Raw genomic sequence first — 19,190 nt, forward strand, 5'->3', positions numbered from 1 at the left:
TCTTGGTCGTTTGTGTTTCCATATGAATTCCTGTGTTGTTTTTTCTAGGTCTGAGAAGAATGTTGCTGGTAATTTAATAGGTATTGCATTGAGTCTGTAGATTACCTTAGGTAAGATGGACATCTTCACAATGTTTATTTTTCGAATCCATGAGCAGGGGATATTTTTCCACTTGTTTGTGTCATCTTTGATTTCTTTGAGCAGAGTTTTGTAGTTTTCATTGTAAAGCTCTTTCATGTCTCTGGTTAGGAAGATGCCAAGGTATTTCCTTTTTTTTGTGGCTATTTTGAATGGAATTGTGCTTCTTATTTGGGTTTCTGTTTGTTTATTATTGGTGTAAAGAAATGCGATTGTCTTTTGCACATTTATTTTATATCCTGAGCCTTTGCTGAAGGCCTTTATCAGTGTAAGGAGGTTTTTGACAGATTTTCTTGGGTTTTCAAGATATACGATCATGTCATCTGCAAAGGGAGATAATTTGACTTCCTCTTTTCCTATTTGGATACCCCTAATTGCCTCCTCTTCTCTGATTGCTCTAGCCACGACTTCCAATACTATATTGAACAGGAGGGTTGAGAGTGGGCATCCTTGTCTTGTTCCAGTGTTCAGGGGAAATGTTTCCAATTTTTGTCCATTTAGGAGTATGCTGGCTTTGCGTTTCTTGTAGATGACTTTTACTACTTTGAGGTATGTTCCCTGTATGCCTAGATATTCGAGAGTTTTTTTTGCATCTAATGATATAATCATGTGGTTTTTGTTTTGACATCTGTTGATGTATTTAATTACATTTATTGTTTTACGAATGTTGAACTAGCCTTGCATCCCAGGGATGAAGCCTACTTGGTCATAATGGATGATTTTTGAGATGTGTTGTTGAATCCGGTTTGCTAGGATCTTGTTGAGAATTTTAATGTCTATGTTCAGCAAAGATATTGGCCTGTAGTTCTCTTTTTTTGTTGGATCTTTACCTCGCTTGGGTATCAATGTGATGTTAGCTTCATAAAATTATTTGGGGAGGGTTCCATCTTTCTCAGTCGCCTGAAATAGCTTCAATAGGATTGGAATCAGTTCCTTCTTAAATGTCTTGTAGAATTCTGCTGGAAAGCCATCTAGTCCAGGGCTTTTTTTTTTTTGGTAGGTAGTTTTCTTATTATATTCAATTTCCTTGATTGTTATTGGTCTATTTAGGGTCTCAATTTCTTCTTGTTTCAACCTAGGCAGGTTGTGTGATGACAGAAAGTCCTCCATTTCCTTAAGGCTTTCCTGTTTGGTTCCATACAAGTGTATGTAGTAGTCTCTAATGATCTTTTGTATTTCTTCAGGGTCAGATGTGACTTCATCTTTTGTGTTTCTGATTATGCTTATTTGGTTTTTTTCTCATTTTTTCTTGGTCAGTCTAGCTAGGGGACCATCGATCTTGTTTATCCTTTCGAAGAACCAGCTTTTTGTTTCATTGATTTTTTGTATTATCTTTTTGTCTTCTATGTCCTGGATTTGGGCTTTTATTTTGGTGATCTGGATTCTTCTGCTGAAATTAGGGTTTTTGTGTTCTTGCTTTTCCAGCTTCTTTAGGTGGCTTGTTAGGTTGTGAATTTCTGTTGCTTCCATTTTCTTCATGTGTGTTTGTAGGGATATAAATTCCCCTGTTACTACAGCTTTTAAGGTGTTCCAGAGATTCTGGTAAGATGTTTCTTCATTTTCATTTGTTTCCAGATATCTTTTGATCCCTGTTTTGGTTTCATCATTGACCAGGAGTTGTTTAGCATCATGCTGTTTAGTGTCCATGTCTTTGTGGGTTTTGGTGACACCTTGTTGGTGTTGATGTTTATTTTTATTCCAATGTGGTCCGAGAAAATGCATGCTAGATTTTCGGTCCTTTTAAATTTGCTTATGCTTGATTTATGGCCGATAATGTGGTCGATCTTGGAATACGTCCCGTGTGGTGATGAGTAGAATGTGTATTCTCTGGCCTTTGGGTGGGGTGTTCTGTAGGTATCAATTAAGTCCATTTGGTCCAGAGTCACATTGATGTTCCGGATCTCATTGCTGATTTTTTGTCCCTATGATCTGTCGAGGGTTGTGAGTGGGGTCTTAAAGTCCCCAGTTATGGTGGTGTTAGAGTCAATATCTTTCTTTAGTTTTCCTAGGAGTTGCTTTACAAAAGTTGGTGCACCTATGTTAAGTGCATATATGTTTAGGATAGATATTTCTTGTTGATGGAGTGAACCTTTTATCATTATGTAGTGGCCCTCTGTATCTTTTTAAATTTTTGATAGAAATGGTATTTTGTCTGAAATTAGGATCGCGACTCCTCCTTTCTTTTGTGTTCCATTCACCTGGAAATTTGTTTCCCATCCTCTTACTTTGAGTCTGTAAGTGTCCTTTCTAGTGAGATGGGTTCTCTTTAAGGCAGTATATTGTTGCCTGGTGATATTTTGTCCATGTCTTTTCAGTGGTGCATTTAGTCTATTCACATTAAGGCTAATTATTGAAATGTGAGAGTTCGTCCCTATCATAAAGTTCTTATAGCGTTGTTCCTCCACTTGATTTATTGTCTTTCTATTGTTTTGGGGGTTGGTTCATGTGTATTTTATTCTTTTTCCTGTACTCTTGTGAAGAACGTTGCTCCTTTTTTCCCCTTTTCTTCTGTGTTTAGTACTTTCTTAAGTGTTTCATGTAGTGGTGATTTGGTGGCAGCGTAAGTTCTTAGGGATTGGATATCTGGGAAAGATTTTAATTCTCCCTCGTTGATGAAGCTTAATCTGGCAGGGTAGGTTATTCTTGGTTGAAGTTGTTTATCTTTTAGGACTTTGAAGATAGGGCTCCAAGCTCTCCTAGCCTGCAGGGTTTCTGTAGTTAAATCTGCTGCTATTCTGATTGGTCTTCCATGGTAGGTGTTCTGGCCTTTTTCTCTTGCTGCCTCTAAGATTTTTTCTTTTATGCCTACTTTGTTTAGGCGAATTATTATGTGTCTAGAAGTTGGTTTTCTCATTTGTTGTCTTGCAGGGGTTCTCTTGATCTCTTGTATTTGAATTTTTGCATCAATGATTAGATAAGGGAAGTTTTCTTGAATGATCTCATGGAAGGTTTGTTCCAATGTGGTCTCTGTCTCTCTTTCTGCCTCAGGCACACCAATTACTCTTAGGTTAGGCTTCTTGAGGTAATCATTCATCTTTTGAAGGTTTTTTTCCGTGTTTTTGAGCTTGTTTTCCGTGTTTTTGAGAGTTTGGGTTAGTTCTGTATTTTGGTCCTCAAGCTCTGAGATTCTTTCTTCTGCTTGGGTAATTCTGCTTTCCATGCTGATATCAGTTTGTTGTTTATTTCATTCACAGTATTCTTTATTACTGTTATTTCAGATATCAGCTTCTTTCTGGTTTCTTCTTGAGTTTCCTCAATTCTTTTTAATCTCTCCATTAATGTCTTGATGTCTAGGTTTGTATTTTGAGACCAGTCATTCTGGGGGGTCTTCATTGTTTGCATTCTGAAGTCAGTTTTATCAGTGTCTGCCCACCCAGGAGTCTGGGAGAGACCTATATTCTTCTTTTGGTTTTTCTTCATTTGTGTAGATTTTTCTCTCTCATTCCTTAGTGGATAAAATTCCTTGAGTTCTAATCTCTAGCCTCTCCCCTCTGTTTTTGTTGCAGGCAGGCAGTCAGTTAGCTTGTTGCCTGGGAAATCTGTGACACTGGTCTCTATTCAGCGTAGAGGAGGGCTTTGTCTCCTGTTTAATGACGTCACCGTGGGAACTGAGGTGGAGGCTCTGATAGGTGGGCGGGGCGATGTGATGTAAATATGCCTTGAAAATGGCAGAGGTGGTAGTTTTCCTTTCACTTTTAGGTATGCTCCTGTGGGACTCTAAGTGGGACCAACTGCACAGCTGGGCGCTGGATCCAGGGTGCTACCAGCAGGTTGGAGTGGGGGAGAGGGTCGAGCGTTTCCTCCTCTGGAGTTGGAAGTCTGTAGTTGGCACCTTACACCAGCTTGGGGTTCTTCCCCCTTACACAGGCTTGTGATCGCATGCTGAGTGCCTCAGCCAGGGTGGGCCCCGGGCTTCAGATCTCCAAAGCTCCAGGGGGCAGGTGGTGGCTCCAGGTCCCTCACAGGGCACTTTAGCCAGAAATGGAACCGGTATCTCTGAGGGGCAGGCGCTCAGAGCCTCTCAGAGCCTCCTTGCGTGACCGGCAGCTTGGCGCTGGGTGCTGGTCGTGATGATGTAGCCAGGGATGGAGCTGGGATCTGGGATTTGGGATTCCCCAGCCAGCCAAAATCACATATAGTGGAGCAGCTGCAGTCCGGCTGCAATGTCTGGCCCTGCGTGGGACCAAAAGTCCCCAGGCCTCGTACCAGTGCGGCTGGCAGTGGGCAGGGGGGTGCTGGAAGAAAAGTAATAGTCTTTTTGGGAACTCACGTTCGAGAGTCTCAGGGATCCACCTATGCCGTCGCCATCTTCAGGTTGCCAATTTCATAAATTATTTCTTAAACTATAGATCTCTCTATTTATTTCTCTTTGGATAATCATATTCCTGTGTTCAAATTCAGCTCTCAATTATGGTATAACTTTAGACCTCTATACCTCAATTTCCTACCTGTGAAATGGGAATAAAATTAGTACCACTTCAACCCAGAGGTTTGTTGTGAGAATTAAGTAGATTAATATATATAAAGTGCTTAGAATGGTGCCTGGTGCCAGGGAAACACTCAGTAAAAATAAATAATTATTTATTGTATATAAATAATTAAAATGATAAATAATGCATAATGATTATTCCCCAAAGTTCATGTTATTGGTTTACTCTATGTAGATTTACTGTTTACAAAATTATTTACTGAGTTTTATTGTTTGTAAATTCCTTTATTGTCTGTTTTTAAAAAATTGTTATCCTTTCCTAATATTATAAAATGAAAACCACCAGCCTTTCACTGGATCCTGTATATTTTGAGTTGTCATGTGGTTTATCTTATAAAACATAAAAAATATTTTTTCCTTCTAACCCCAATCTTAGGGATGACAGAAATTTAAGAAACAAAGGCCTAATAAGTGGTGTGAAGTCACTCAGTAAAGAAGAATTGAGTGCAGAGTTATTAAACATGTCTCTGAACACAGATGTATGTCATCAGCCTTGTATTTCTAAGCAACAGTTGAAAGCAGGTAGTATTCTTACTGTAAATAATTAGAAATATATCTTATTTTATGCACTAAGAATATAACATTAGAATTTAAAGTAAATTTTCCTCTTGTACATTTAAAATAGCATCAAGTTTAGAATGCTTTCTGGCATGTAAATAGTAGAAATAAATGAAAATTATAATAGTAATCCAAGAGAAAACATAATTTTAACATTATTTAATATTATCACCTTTTATATATCAAAACAGTTTGATTTTTTGATCCCTACAGTCACATCATTTTTGCATATTTATAATCCTTGTGTACATGCTTTTTTCACCTTCGTTTTCTCCAAGTGAAACAGTATACCTTTTAAATTAATAGCAGATATAGGAAATAGTCCTTTGAAGTAGAAAAACTTTTTAAATTTCTTTTAAAAATTAGTTTCATGTTTATAACCTCCCATTTATACAGTAAAAACTCAGTAATAGGGAAACTTTTTTTTTTTTGAGTTGGAGTCTCACTCTGTCACCCAGGCTAGAGTACAGTGGCACGCTCACAGCCACACTAGCGTCAACCTGCTGGGTTCAGGAGATCCTTCTGCCTCAGCCTTCTAAGTAGCCAGAACTAAAGGCATGTGCTACTACGCCTGGCTGATTTTTTAAAAAAATTATTTATTGTAGAGACAAGGTCTCACCATGTTGCCCAGACTGGTCTTGAACCTGAGCGCTGAGGCTATCCTCTTGCCTCAGCCCCCCAAAGTGCTGAGATTACAGGCAGTAATAGGGAAACTTACAGAACTCTAGTAATAATTTTCTTTTTTTAACTTTTAAACTAATAATTTAGAAAAGTAAAGGCAATACATTATTTCATCTCTTTTAATCTGTCTGCAGCTTATATTTGATGGAATATTATGTTAAATCTGACATTATTTATAAATACATCCCACCTTTTCCTTCTGGGTAGAATAATTGTTGAAGTCTCTGATACCATGTTTATTTTATATATAACTGTATACATGTTCATATATACTCATATGCCACTTATTTATCCCTTTAAAATAACATACCCTTTGTCATAATATTCAAACAGCATTTGAAGAAGTATTCTAGAAGGGTATTCTAGTTTATGGTTTTTCAGAAATAGTGTGCTTTCAATTTGCCTGTTATATTAACCATTACTTTAAATTCTTAGTTTGCATTTGTAGAGATAAGCCACTTAATATTTTTAATTTTACCATAAGAAAATTCTAGTTGTTTTCACATTTCTAAAAAGTAATGTTAATGAAGTGACATCACTTGAAATAATTAAAGCTCTTTTTAAAAGAGGAGGGCATAGTCCATGTGCAGAAACTTTGGGAGGCCAAAATGGGAAGTTTGCTGAAGGCGAGGAGTTCAACACCAGCCTGGTCAACATAGCAAGACCCCATCTTTCTTTCTCTCTCAAAAACAAAACAAAACACAGTAACAATCATAAATAAAAGGGTATGAAAGTGGTTAAGCTGGAAATTTATTGATGGAGCTGAGTTTAGAAAAATATTCCATTTTGGCGAAAAAAACCCCATTTTGATCCCCAGCTCTTGTTTTTGTGTTGTAAATAAATACCAAGGCATTCTTTTTTTGCAAAGTAATTAAATTGTAATTAAAATACCACATTTCTTACTATTTTTGAGTAAAAATATTTAGTTGCTTTTTGGTAAAAATAGATTACTTTGCATTTGCTAAAATAATATATTTATATTATAGTTAAAACATCTATAATAGAGATGTATTTTTTTGTTTTTGTTTTTTTTTGAGTTGGAGTCTCACTCTGTCACCCAGACTGGAGTGCAGTGGCTGCTCCCGGCCACTGCAACCTTGACCTGCTGGGCTCCAGCAATCCTTCCACCTCAGCCTTTCAAGTAGCTGGAACTACAGGTGCGGGCTACCACGCCCGGCTAATTTTTTTGATTTATTGTAGAGATGAGGTCTCGCCAAGTTGCCCAGGTGGGTCTCGAACCCACGGGCTCAGGCAATCCACTCACCTCAGCCTCCCAAAGTGCGGGATTACAGGCTGAGCCACTGAGCCTGGTGAGATGTATGTTTCTTAAGTGCTATTTTGAAAATAAAGTCTTGGTTTGTTTTCTAGATAATTCAAATACTAATTATGTACATAAAATGTGTATTATTTGTGGCCAAATACTAACTACATATGTTTAATATTTACTATTAGCACCCTAAATAAAGCCTGTAACTATCTGTTTTAAAGAAGCAACACCCTTGGAAGAGAGTTGTGGGGATGAATCTACAAATTCTGGACTGTCTATTCTACTTGAAAGCATCATATCTGATCTTGAAAAATCTCTTGGAACAGCTTTATCCTCAATATTAGAAACAGAAATGAAAATTGCTTTTGGAAACCTCTGGATGGAGGTGATTAGTTGACCTCTATTAGTTGAAATTTTTATTGCTGAAGATGTGTTATCTTATTTTAAGAAATCACCTTTATGAAATATATAAACTTTATCGTAATAATTTATATCGCATTAAACTTCTTTCCAAGTTTTTGAAATAACTTTTTGACGTGAAATGATGGACCTCTTTTAAAGGTTAGAAATATGTGTTGTCATTTGTTTTTTTAGTCAACAGCTATTTATTGTGTCAGATGCACTCTTGTCAGATGCACTGTCCCATAGTGCTTAAATTGAATTCAGAAAAAATTTCTCTCATTTAGTTTAATTTGAGTCAAAATGTCTAGTATAAGGCAGGGGTCCCCAACCCCAGGGCCACATACCAAGACAGACCCATGGCCTGTTAGGAGCTGGGCCACACAGTAGGAGTTGAGCAGCAGGTGAGTGAACGAAGCTTCATTTGTGTTCATAGCCACTCTCCATCACTGGCATTACTGCTTGAGCTCCATCATCTGTCATATTAGTGGTGGCATTAGATTCTCATAGGAGTGCAGACCCTATTGTGTACTGCACATGCAATGGATCTAAGTTTTGTGTTCCTTATGAGAATCTAATGCTTGATGATCTGAGTGGAGCTGAGGTGGTGATAGTAGCACTGGGGAGCAGCTGCAAATGCAAATTAACATTAGCAGTGAGGTTTGACTGCACATTGGTTGTGGACTGCTGGTATAAAGAATCTCCTTAGCAATATATATTCAGAAAAAGCAATGTGTATTTTGGATTATGAAAGAAATTATAAATGAAAGAATCATAGTATAAATTGTTCATATTAGCAAGGTATTTTGAATTTTCTTTAGGTTCATACCTTTTTGGAATGAATAAAAAACACCACATTTAACTGTAGCGATCTTAAAAGTTCTGTTTAATGTTTTCTTTTGCTGTTCACAATTTATAGGTAGGAGAAACATGATTTCCCATCAATTGTAACTTGTTTCTATTCCAGCTATTCAGTGAATTTCTAATGTTTGCCAGTATGTTTGCTACTTGATTATACTATCAAGTGTTGAACCAGAATAATGAAGAGTGATCAGAATTTACTAGGAGCATTGATATTTAATAGTAGAGAAAGTTATTGCATATGAATGAATAGAACTAAATAATTCATTTTCTTTATAAATATGTCTTTGCAAGACATCTTTTTTGATATCTTTTTTCTATATAGATTTCCCCCCAGTTTTATGAAATATTTTGATTGATTTTCTCATAGGAATGACTATGTTGAAAAATAAATTGAAGGACCTTTACTGATTAAAACTATGCTTCCACTGATTAGAACTATGCATTCTTTTTTGAACATATAGGTTCTGAAACTTCAAAGATTAATACTGAGTCTTACAAAAGCAATTTGCAATGGAATTTGCTTTTTAAGATTATGATGGACTTTTTTTTGAATTGGAGTCTCACTCGGTCGCCCAGACTGGAGTGCAGTGGCCACTCCCGGCCCCCGCAGCCTTGCCTGCTGGGCTCCGGCGATCCTTCTGCCTTAGCCTTCCGCGTAGCCAGAATTACAGGCATGTGCTACCACGCCTGGCTGATTTTTTAATTTATTGTAGAGATGAGGTCTCGCTGCCCAGTAGGGTCTCGAACCCGCGGGCTCAGGCAATCCATTCACCTCAGCCTCCCAAAGGCGTGAGATTACAGTCTGAGCCACCGAGCCTGGCAAAATTATGATAGACTTTTTAATAAAATATCTTTTAATTAAAAAGAATTCAACTAATATTTCCTAGGAATATATGTAGGCATTCCTAAGTAGGTACTTTTTAATAATAGGAACAATAAATCCATAGATGCTAATTTTTAAAAAAATGCTCTTTAGATGCTGTACCTGAAACCACCATGGACTCTAATACATTTATTACAGTGCTTTAAAAAACATTGGTTGGCTGTGTTTGGATTAGTTATGGAAAAGAACTTGCTTTTAACTATTGAGAGCCTATACGAAAATCTATGTAAAGGTATGAATCTTTTATTTTTCTCTTTAGCAGTGTCGTATTAAAGTATTAAGTCAGACTAGCAGATATATTCCATGGGATGTAAAGATGAATAAATGAAGAATTTGTCAATTAGTTCTTAACCATTGATACTTTTAATTTCTAAAGAGAATTTGTGACAGCTGGATGGATGGCTGCGGCTCATAGAACTTGTAACTATAATGGCATCCTTGTTCATGATGTTTCTAGATATTGTGATTATATAATTTTTAATCATGTTTACTTTGCAAACTTTTTAAACCATGTTTTATAGTTTATTCAAAATATGCAAATAGATTCTTTTTTTTTCATTTCTCACTGCTTAACACAAACTTTGAGCACATTTCACGTACTAATTTTCAAAATAGTATATCAAGGTTTCTGTCTAAACTACATGGATAAGGAATAGGAAATCTTTGACTTTGGTGCATAGTGAATTTTAGAACTGGAAGAGACCACAGTGAACCATTAATTGGTGATTTTTAAACTATATTGAATAGAACTTTGGGATTCTTGATGTGCCTCTGCTGATACTTATGGGTAGAAAGATTGATGGAGAGCCTAGTAGGTGGTGCCTTTGGTTCTCAGCCCTATCTTTAGCCAGACCAGCTTTTTAAAAAAAAGTTTTCATATGGAGATTTCATGTAGGATTTGAAAAAAAGTATCTCTGCTGAAAAGAAAAAGTTGTGAAAAGCACTAATAAAATATTATTAAAACTTGTGTGTTATGATCAAGGAAACTAGCTCTGAGTTGAAGAGTAGCTTGTGCAAAGTCAAACAGCTAGATATGTCCTGCTATATCTTTAAAAAGGCAAACTATAATCATTGTTAGTGGTTCAGTTGGTTCTTAATTGTTTTCAAAGTCTTCAACATTAAGTGATCTATTCTGTTTATTATTTTATTTATGACATATATCCAGCCTACTTCTAAAACATAAATGTGATGGAGTATATGTTATAACCTGAGTATAAGAGGGCCATTAAATTAAATTTAAGGCATAAGAGCCAGGCAATGAAGAATATGAGATGGTTCATCATAAAACATATGCAAACAATTGTTGCAGCACTTGAGCAAAGATTTTAACACTATTCCTTCTGGAAGCTAAGACAAAAGGGGGGAAGGGGAGGCATATTCTATGATAGATGCACCTCATTGTCTGTCTTTTCCCTGAAGTATAAACTCTTTGAAAATGAGTTGTTCTCATAGAAGTAGAGAGTTAGAAAAGTGATTATCAGAAGATGATGAGGGATGATAGGATGAGATTGGTCAACAGGTACAAAGCCATAGTTAAATAGGAGTAATAATTTCCGGTGTTCTGTTGCATACGAGGAAGAGAAAAGTTAAAAATTATATATTGTATATTTCAAAATGGCTATAAGAGAACTTTTTAAAAAAATGTTTTCATCACAAAGAAATGATAAATGCTTAAGAGTAGGGGTTCCCAATCCCAGTCTGTGGACTAGTAGCAGTCCGTGGCCTGTTAGGAACAGCAGGAGGTGAGTAGCAGGTGAGTAGAGTGCTTTCTGTCATATCAGCAGAGGCATTAGATTCTCATAGGAGCAAAGCTATTTACCCTTATTTAATCATTATGCAATGTGTGTGTGTGTGTGTATATATATATATACACACACACACACACACACACACACATATATGTGTATTAAAACATCAAGCTGTACTTCACAAACATATACAATTATTACGTGTTAATCATAAGTAAAATCAAATAAACCAATCAATAGGAAATCCTTCTAGGGGATTTAAAGCACCTAGTCAGTCCCTTTGTAGATGGGCATAGCTTAGTTGATTCTTTTAAAAGAGAAAGTCCATAGACTATGTGTAATCTCAAACAAAGTTAGTTTAAAAAGTAAGGTATCCTGCGGTGGCCTGGAGTGGCCACTGCACTCCAGTCTGGGCGACGGTGTGAGACTCCAACTCAAAGAAAAAAAAAAGGTATCTAGTTGCCACCTTCAATGGCATTTGTTTTTCCTTGGTAAGGTGCTCTGCTTTTACATGTAGCTGAGAGGTGGTAGGTGGCTGCTCTAACTGGCAGTAAGGAGAGAAGTAAAGATGATGACTGTACCTTCTTATGCTAAAAATCAACTTTTTCAGTCATTGTGTGCATAACTTTTTGGTTCTTAATCTAGAAGAACTGGATGCCTAATGTTTAATGATTTGTGAAGAATACAGCATATGTCATGAGATTATAAACGTACCTCTTGCTCTAAGATAATTTTGAATACAAAAAATCACAGTGTATGGTTTTGTGTGCTATCTTAATAGTATTTTTAGCTGTTGAACTACAAATGTGTTTAGCTTCAGTATGCCAAACATGTATCCTTAGATCAATTCATAGGAAATTTGTTGGAAAACGACTGGTATCTTTTTATGACTTTGTTATTCATATTAACTTTAAAGACTTATTGACCTTATTGCATGTGGATTTCTCTTTTTGCTTTGTCTGTATACTGAATCAATCATTGTTCTTTCCCTTTCCCCATAATCGTTATAAGACAAATCATGATTAATGTAAGGATAGAAGCCTTACTAAACATAGTCTATATTCAAGAAGCGTCCTTAAAGGAAGTTGTGCCATTATATCTTCCTCAGGAGATTTTATTTATTTATTTATTTATTTATTTATTTATTTATTTATTTATTTATTTATTTTGAGTTGGAGTCTCACTCCATCGCCCCAGTTTATTTATTTATTTATTTATTTATTTTGAGTTGGAGTCTCACTCCATCGCCCCGACTGGGGTGCAGTAGCCGCTCCTGGCCACTGCAAGCCTCGACCTGCTCGGCTCCGGTGAACCTTCCGCCTCAGCCTTCCGAGTAGTTGGAACTACAGGCACACGCTACCACGCCTGGCTAATTTTTTTGATTTATTGTAGAGATGAGGTCTCGCCAAGTTGCCCAGATGGGTCTTGAACCTGCGGGCTCAGGTAATTCACTCACCTTGGCCTCCCAAAGCGTGGGATTACAGGCTGAGCCACTCAGCCTGTCCTGGAGATTTTATGGGTTTACTAAATCTGTTGTCTGTCCTTATTTAGCATCTTTCATGTCTCCTTTCCACAGTAATATAAACTAGTCATTTACTTTATTATTATTATATTAGTGGTAGTAGTAGTATTTTCTTTTCTTTTTTTTTTTTTGAGTTGGAGTCTCACTTTGTTGCCCAGGCTGCAGTACAGTGGCTGCTCCCGGCCACTGTAGCCTCGACCTGCTGGGTTCCGGCGATTCTTCTGCCTCAGCCTTCCAAGTAGCTGGAACTACAGGTGTGTGCTATCACGCCCAGCTAGTTTTTATTTATTTATTTATTTATTGTGGAGATGAGGTCTTGCCAAGTTGCCCAGGTGGGTCTCGAACCTGCGGGCTCAGGCAATCCACTCACCTCAGTCTCCCAAAGGCGTGGGATTACAGGCTGAGCCATCGAGCCCAGCTAGTAGTAGTATTTTCAGAGACAGTGTTTCACTTTGTCACCCAGGCTGGGGTACAGTGGCATGATCATAGCTTACTGCAGCCTCAAACTCCTGTGCTCAAATTATGCTTCCACTTCAGTCTCCTGAGTAGCTGGGACTGCAGGTGCTTACCACTACCCCTAGTTTATTTATTACTGTAGAGACAGAGTCTTAACTACATTGCCCAGGCTGCTCTTGAACTCCTGGGTTCAATCTCCCAGAGTGCTGGGATTATAGGTATTAGCCACTGTACCCAGCCTCTGTCATTGGCTTTGAAAAGAACTAAAAGTATTTCTGTAAGGAAATATACTGGTGTTTTTTTGAGGGGATAGGAGGGTATAGGAGAAACCAGAGGCTTGGGTATAACCACACATTAGAGCTTCTGAATATTTTAGAATTAAATATTAAAATATATTTTTTATTTCATTTGACCCTTCAGGGTTTCACAAGCCAGTTCTGGTGTGTAAGTGTTAAAGAGGAACTCTGTTTTCTTAAAACTCATGCCAATGAACAACCAACCGTACTTATATCTCAGAATATAATTGAGTCTCTAAAACTGTGAACATCAAAACAAAAACAAGCAAACATGTTATAACATGTTTATTTTGAGAACTGTTATGTAGCATTCTGCGTTAATAATATTTGCAAGCGGGGCTCGGTGGCTCAGCCTATAATCCCGCGCCTTTGGGAGGCTGAGGTGAATGGATTGCCTGAGCCCGCAGGTTCGTGACCTGCCTGGGCAGTGAGACCTCATCTCTACAATAAATCAAAAAATCAGCCGGGCATGGTAGCGCATGCCTGTAATTCCAGCTACTCGGAAGGCTGAGGCAAAAGGATCGCCGGAGGCCAGCAGGTCAAGGCTGCGGTGGCGGGGAGCGGCCACTGCACTCCAGTCTGGGCGACAGAGTGAGACTCCAACTCAAAAAAAAAAAAATAATAGTAATAATAATATTTGCAGAGGTAAGGTAGTGTTGGAATACTATCTAAAGTCGCCAATTAATATGTCTTTAGAGACGGATCTAGCAGACAACAGTTGGTAAGGATAATTATAATTTTAACTTATTCTAACGTACTAAAGGCATTAAGTAAATAATAAATGGAGGGTGAGCAGCTCTCTTAATGGAAATAATTTTTCTATTCTGAGTGGGTTGTGTCATTAAAAAGTTACTTAATTTCATTGTTTATAACTTTTTAAATCTTTGAAATTATTGTCACTATCTCTCCTAACTAGTTTGAGAAGTTAATGCAAGGTATTTTAGTTCATCGAGAGAAAATTATTATACCTTTAAATTATTTTTTTGTAGATTATCTAACCTTAATTTACAGGAAAAACATTCTGCAGGATTCTCTTGCTTCTTACTCTTGCCTAAATTGTTTACTTTTTTGCTGTTGTCTTATATACATAGAGATAACACATTTTTTCAGAAACTCTAGTATTGAGTATCATGTAATAGAATTAAATATGTCACTACATGATAACTGAGTTGATTATGAGAGGTACTGCATGTAAGGTACATGCTTAATTACTAAAACATGATTCTTCTGGTAATCTGTATATAAAACAGCCACAGGTTTGAAAATCTGTGGTTTGACTTATTTATTTGGTGATTATTCCTCTTTGCTGAAGAATGTAATATTCTTTCACTTTACTTTTACTTTGAAGGTTAACCACAATAGGACTCCTGAAATCTGAATGCGTAATACCGGAATCAACTTGGAGGACTTTGTCTATAACTAAATCTGTTTAATTGTTGCTCTTTACACCAAGGGATGAGTTAGAGGTGGCATGTAGATGTAAATGCATACTCTTCTTAAATTTCAAAATTAATGTTAGATCAGGGTTCCAAAGACATTTTAATGATGTAAATACATTCTTACATAGTTTTATTTCTTAATTTTCTGTTACCAGCTAATAATGCAGTGGATTTTACAACAGTGAAATTCCTGCTTCAGGATTCTAAAAGTTTGTTGCATGCTTTCAGCACAAGGTCAAATTATGATGGCATTCTTCCACAAGCCTTTGCCCAAGTAAACAAACTGCTCCAAACATTTGCAGAGGTAAGATAGTGCTGTAATGTGATCTAAAGTAGCCAATTAATACATTCTAAAGATATATCTATCAGACAAAAACAGTTGGTAAGGATAATTTAATTTTAACTTATCTAGCATACTAAAGGCATAAAGTAAATAGTATATCAATTGAATGGAGAGTGAGCTCCTCTTATCAAGTTATACACATCTTTTTATGGAAGTTGTATCTCTACAGTTGTTGGTATTTTATATTATTTCATTTATGGATAGAAGAAGACTATTTATAGTTACTTGACTTAGTTTCAGTGCCCTAGGACAGTGGATCTCATATGCATCAAAAACACTTAGGAAATTTTTTTAAACATGCAGATGCCAAGACTCTCTCAAATCCTACTGAATCATATTTTTGACTGTGGTGCCCAGTAATGTTGTTCTTATTTTACTTTGTATTTTGAAATAATTTCAAACTTATGAAAAAGTTACAAGAGCTTTACAGAGAACTCCCATATATATCCTTCACCCTGATCCACAGAATGTTAACATGTCCTCACATTTGCTTTATTGTTTTCCCTATCTTCCTACCTACACACTTGTCTGTCTACCTATCCATATTTTTTTTCTGAGTTATTTTACTATTTTATTTTATTTTTAGAGTCAGGTTCTTGCTCTGTGGTCCATGCTGGAGTACAGTGGTATGATCATAGCTCACTGCAGTCTCAAATTCCTGGGCTCAGTTGATCCCCCTGCCTCAGGCTCCCAGTAACTGGAACTACAGGCTCATGCCACTGTTCCTGGCTTATTATTTTATTTTTTTGTAGAGATGGGGGTCTTGCTTTATTGCTTAGGTTGGTCTCAAACTCCTGGCCTCAAGTGATTCTCCTCCCTTGACCTCCCAAAGTGTTGGGATTATAGGTGTGAGCCACTGCGTCTGGCCGTGTTTGAGAGTGTGTTGCAGATATGATGCCCCCTTTACCTCTCTAAATATTTCCATATGTATTTCCTTAGAAATAATTATATCTTATGTAAATACAGTATAATTAATCAAGAAATTAACATTGCTATAATAGTTATCTCATCTGTGAAACTTATCCAAACTTCGCCAAATGACAAGATTTTTTTTGCTTTTTTTTAGACAGGGTCAATGGCACGATCATGACTCACTGCAGCCTTGAATTCCTGGGCTCCAGTGAGTCTCCTGCCTCAGCCTCCCAAGTAACTGGGACTGCAGGTGTACACCACCATGGCCAACTAATTTTTCTATTTTTTTATAGAGACAGGATCTTGCCCAGGCTTGTTTCAAACTTGTGGTCTCAAGTGATCCTTTCACTTTAGTCTCCCAAACTGCTAGGATTACAGATGTGAGTCACCTCAGCTGGCTTGAATTTTTTTAAAAAACAAATATCGTGGGATTTTTTTGCAGCCACCCTAATGCTGATGCCTTTGCACCTTTTATTTATTTATTTATTTTATTTATTTATGTTTTGAGTTGGAGTCTCACTCTGTCACCCATACTGGAGTGCAGTGGCCGCTCCCGGCCACCGCAGCCTCTACCTGCTGGGTTCCAGCGATCCTTCCGCCTCAGCCTTCCGAGTAGCCGGAACTACAGGCACGCGCTACCACACCCGGCTGATTTTTGATTTATTGTAGAGACGAGATCTCGCCAAGTTGCCCAGGCGGGTCTCGAACCCGCGGGCTCAGGCAATCCACTCACCTCAGCCTCCCAAAGGCGTGGGATTACAGGCTGAGCCACCGAGCGCGGCTGCCTTTGCACCTTTTAAAAACTTAACTGTGTAAATTTTGTCTCCAGTAATACTCTATTTCTACAGTCTTCTAATTTCAAATCTAGAAGAATCTGGAAGTTTTATATGCCAGAAACAGCTCAAAAAAACCTCAGTATCACAACTACTAGAGGAAATATTAATGAGGTTTTTATCCAATATAGATAACATATTCTCTTCTTTCTTTGAGGAGCTGATTTGGCCAGGTTTTCTTTATTGATTTTTCATGGTCAGATAGGCTTACTACCTATGAAATAATCAAATAATTAGATTATATTTAGTCATAGTTGGTGAGGAGAAGAAGCATCTTTTTTATAAACTAATAATTGTGTGAAAAAAAATTTTTTTTAAGAAAGCAGGATTTATTGAGAGGATGGAAAAGCTCCCATAGTGGGAGGGGACCCAAGGGGGTCGCGATATTTCTTGAGGAAATAATTGATTTGAAGGGTGATGTGATCTTTTGGTTTGAGGTGACCAAAACATTGGTAGTTTTGGCCGGGCGTGGTGGCTCCTGCCTGTAATCTCAGCACATTGGGAGGCTGAGGTGAGAGAATTGCCTGAGCTCAGGGGTTCGAGATCAGCCTGGACAACTTGGTGAGACCTTGTCTCCGCAATAAGTCAAAAAAATTAGCTGGGCGTGGTGGCGCACACCTGTAGTTTCAGCTACTTGGAAGGCGGAGGCGGGAGGATCTCCTGAGCCCAGCAGGTTGAGGCTGCAGTGACTGTGAGCAATGCCAGTACACTCCAGTCTGGGCGACAGAGTAAGACTCTGACTCAAAAAAAAAAAATTATTTATTTTTATATGGTAAGTGTGGTCTATTCTTTCCTACCAAGAAACAAATATTATCCTTTCCCATCACAGAACTGAGTTATTTTTTCTTTTCTTTTTCCTTTTTTTTTTTTGAGTCAGAGTTTTACTCACCCAGACTAGAGTACAGTGGCATTATTATAGCTAAAACAGCCTTGATCTCCTGGTGTCAGGCTGTCCTTCCATCCCAGTCTTCCAAATAGCTGGGACTACAGGCATGCGCCACCACACTGGCTAACTTTTTTGATTTATTATAGAGAAAGAGGTCTTGCCATGTTGCCTAGAGTAGTCTCCTGGGCTCAGACATCCCTCTCACATTGGTCTCACAAAGTGCTGGTATCGATTACAGGTGTGAGCCAGTGCACATAGCCAGAATTGAGTTCTAAATCGTATCTTCAGTGAAACAAATGTGGTGAACAAAATTGAAAGTTTGGGATATGTACAGCCTTAATAAATCATTAAGATTATTGAGGATAAAACAAACTTTAGGATTGATTGAGATAAAAATAATGTCAAATTTTAATTCTTCAAGCCGGGCTTGGTGGCTCAGCCTGTAATCCTGCGCTTTGGGAAGCTGAGGTGAGTGGATTGCTTGAGCCCATGGGTTCGAGACCCGCCTGGGCAACTTGGCGAGACGTCTTTACAATAAATCAAAAATTAGATGGGTGTGGTAGTGTGCGCCTGTAGTTCCAGCTACGTGGAAGGCTGAGGCGGAAGGATTGCTGGAGCCCAGCAGGTCGAGGCTGCGGTGGCCGCGAGCGGCTACTGCACTGCAGTCTGGGCAACAGAGGGAGACTCCAACTCAAAAAAAAATGTATATTTTAATTCTTCATCAGTTAGAAACCTAGAGATGGGAGATACCATAAAAATGTGATGTTTAAATTTAATTGTTGATTAGAAAATGGTATATCTGCAATATTGCCTTCTACATATTTATTTATTTATTTATTTATTTAATTAATTTATTTTTTGAGTTGGAGGCTCACTCTGTCGCCTCGACCTGCCGGGCTCCAGTGATCCTTCCGCCTCAGCCTTCCAAGTAGCCGGAATTACAGGCGCGCGCTACCACACCTGGCTGATTTTTTGATTTATTGTAGAGATGAGGTCTCGCTGCCCAGGTGGGTCTCAAACCCGCAGGCTCAGGCAATTCACTCACCTCGGCCTCCCAAAGCATGGGATTACAGGCTGAGCCACCGAGCCCGGCTTCCCTCTATATATTTAAATCATTGAATTGTTATTTATAAAGTTATCTATTCCTGGATCTTGAATTTTCAGTTGCTACAATAGCAAGAGATTCAGGAAGGCTAGTAACAAATTTTATTTTTATTTTTTGTAGAGACCAAATCTCACTATGCTGCCCTTGCTGTCCTTGAACTCCTGGCCTCAAGTAATCCTCCCACCTCAACTTCCCAAAGTACTGGGATTACAGGCATGAACCACTGCACCTGGCCAAAATATATTTTTAACAGGAGTCATTTTGTTGAATGCATTAGATTTGATATATCAAATAGTTACTTAGTCATGTCTCAGTAACTTGAATAACAAATAAATTACCTTCAAAGAAAGGGTATCTCAATATAATAACTG

General features: G+C 37.8%; 1 protein-coding gene across 1 annotated transcript in view; it reads left to right on the top strand.

The window, feature by feature from the left end:
- The window catches only part of SWT1 (SWT1, RNA endoribonuclease homolog), a 124,026-nt gene that overhangs the window by 38,882 nt on the left and 65,954 nt on the right, over positions 1–19,190 (top strand). The window contains exons 11-14 of the mRNA XM_008066106.2: positions 5,004–5,149; positions 7,355–7,518; positions 9,373–9,511; positions 14,896–15,044. Coding sequence (XP_008064297.1) covers positions 5,004–5,149; positions 7,355–7,518; positions 9,373–9,511; positions 14,896–15,044 — 598 coding nt within the window. The remainder of the gene's footprint in view (positions 1–5,003; positions 5,150–7,354; positions 7,519–9,372; positions 9,512–14,895; positions 15,045–19,190) is intronic.

This window comes from Carlito syrichta, unplaced genomic scaffold (genome assembly GCF_000164805.1).
Source record: "Carlito syrichta isolate Samal-C Ts95f unplaced genomic scaffold, Tarsius_syrichta-2.0.1 Scaffold308845, whole genome shotgun sequence".
Classification (NCBI taxonomy): domain Eukaryota; kingdom Metazoa; phylum Chordata; class Mammalia; order Primates; family Tarsiidae; genus Carlito; species Carlito syrichta.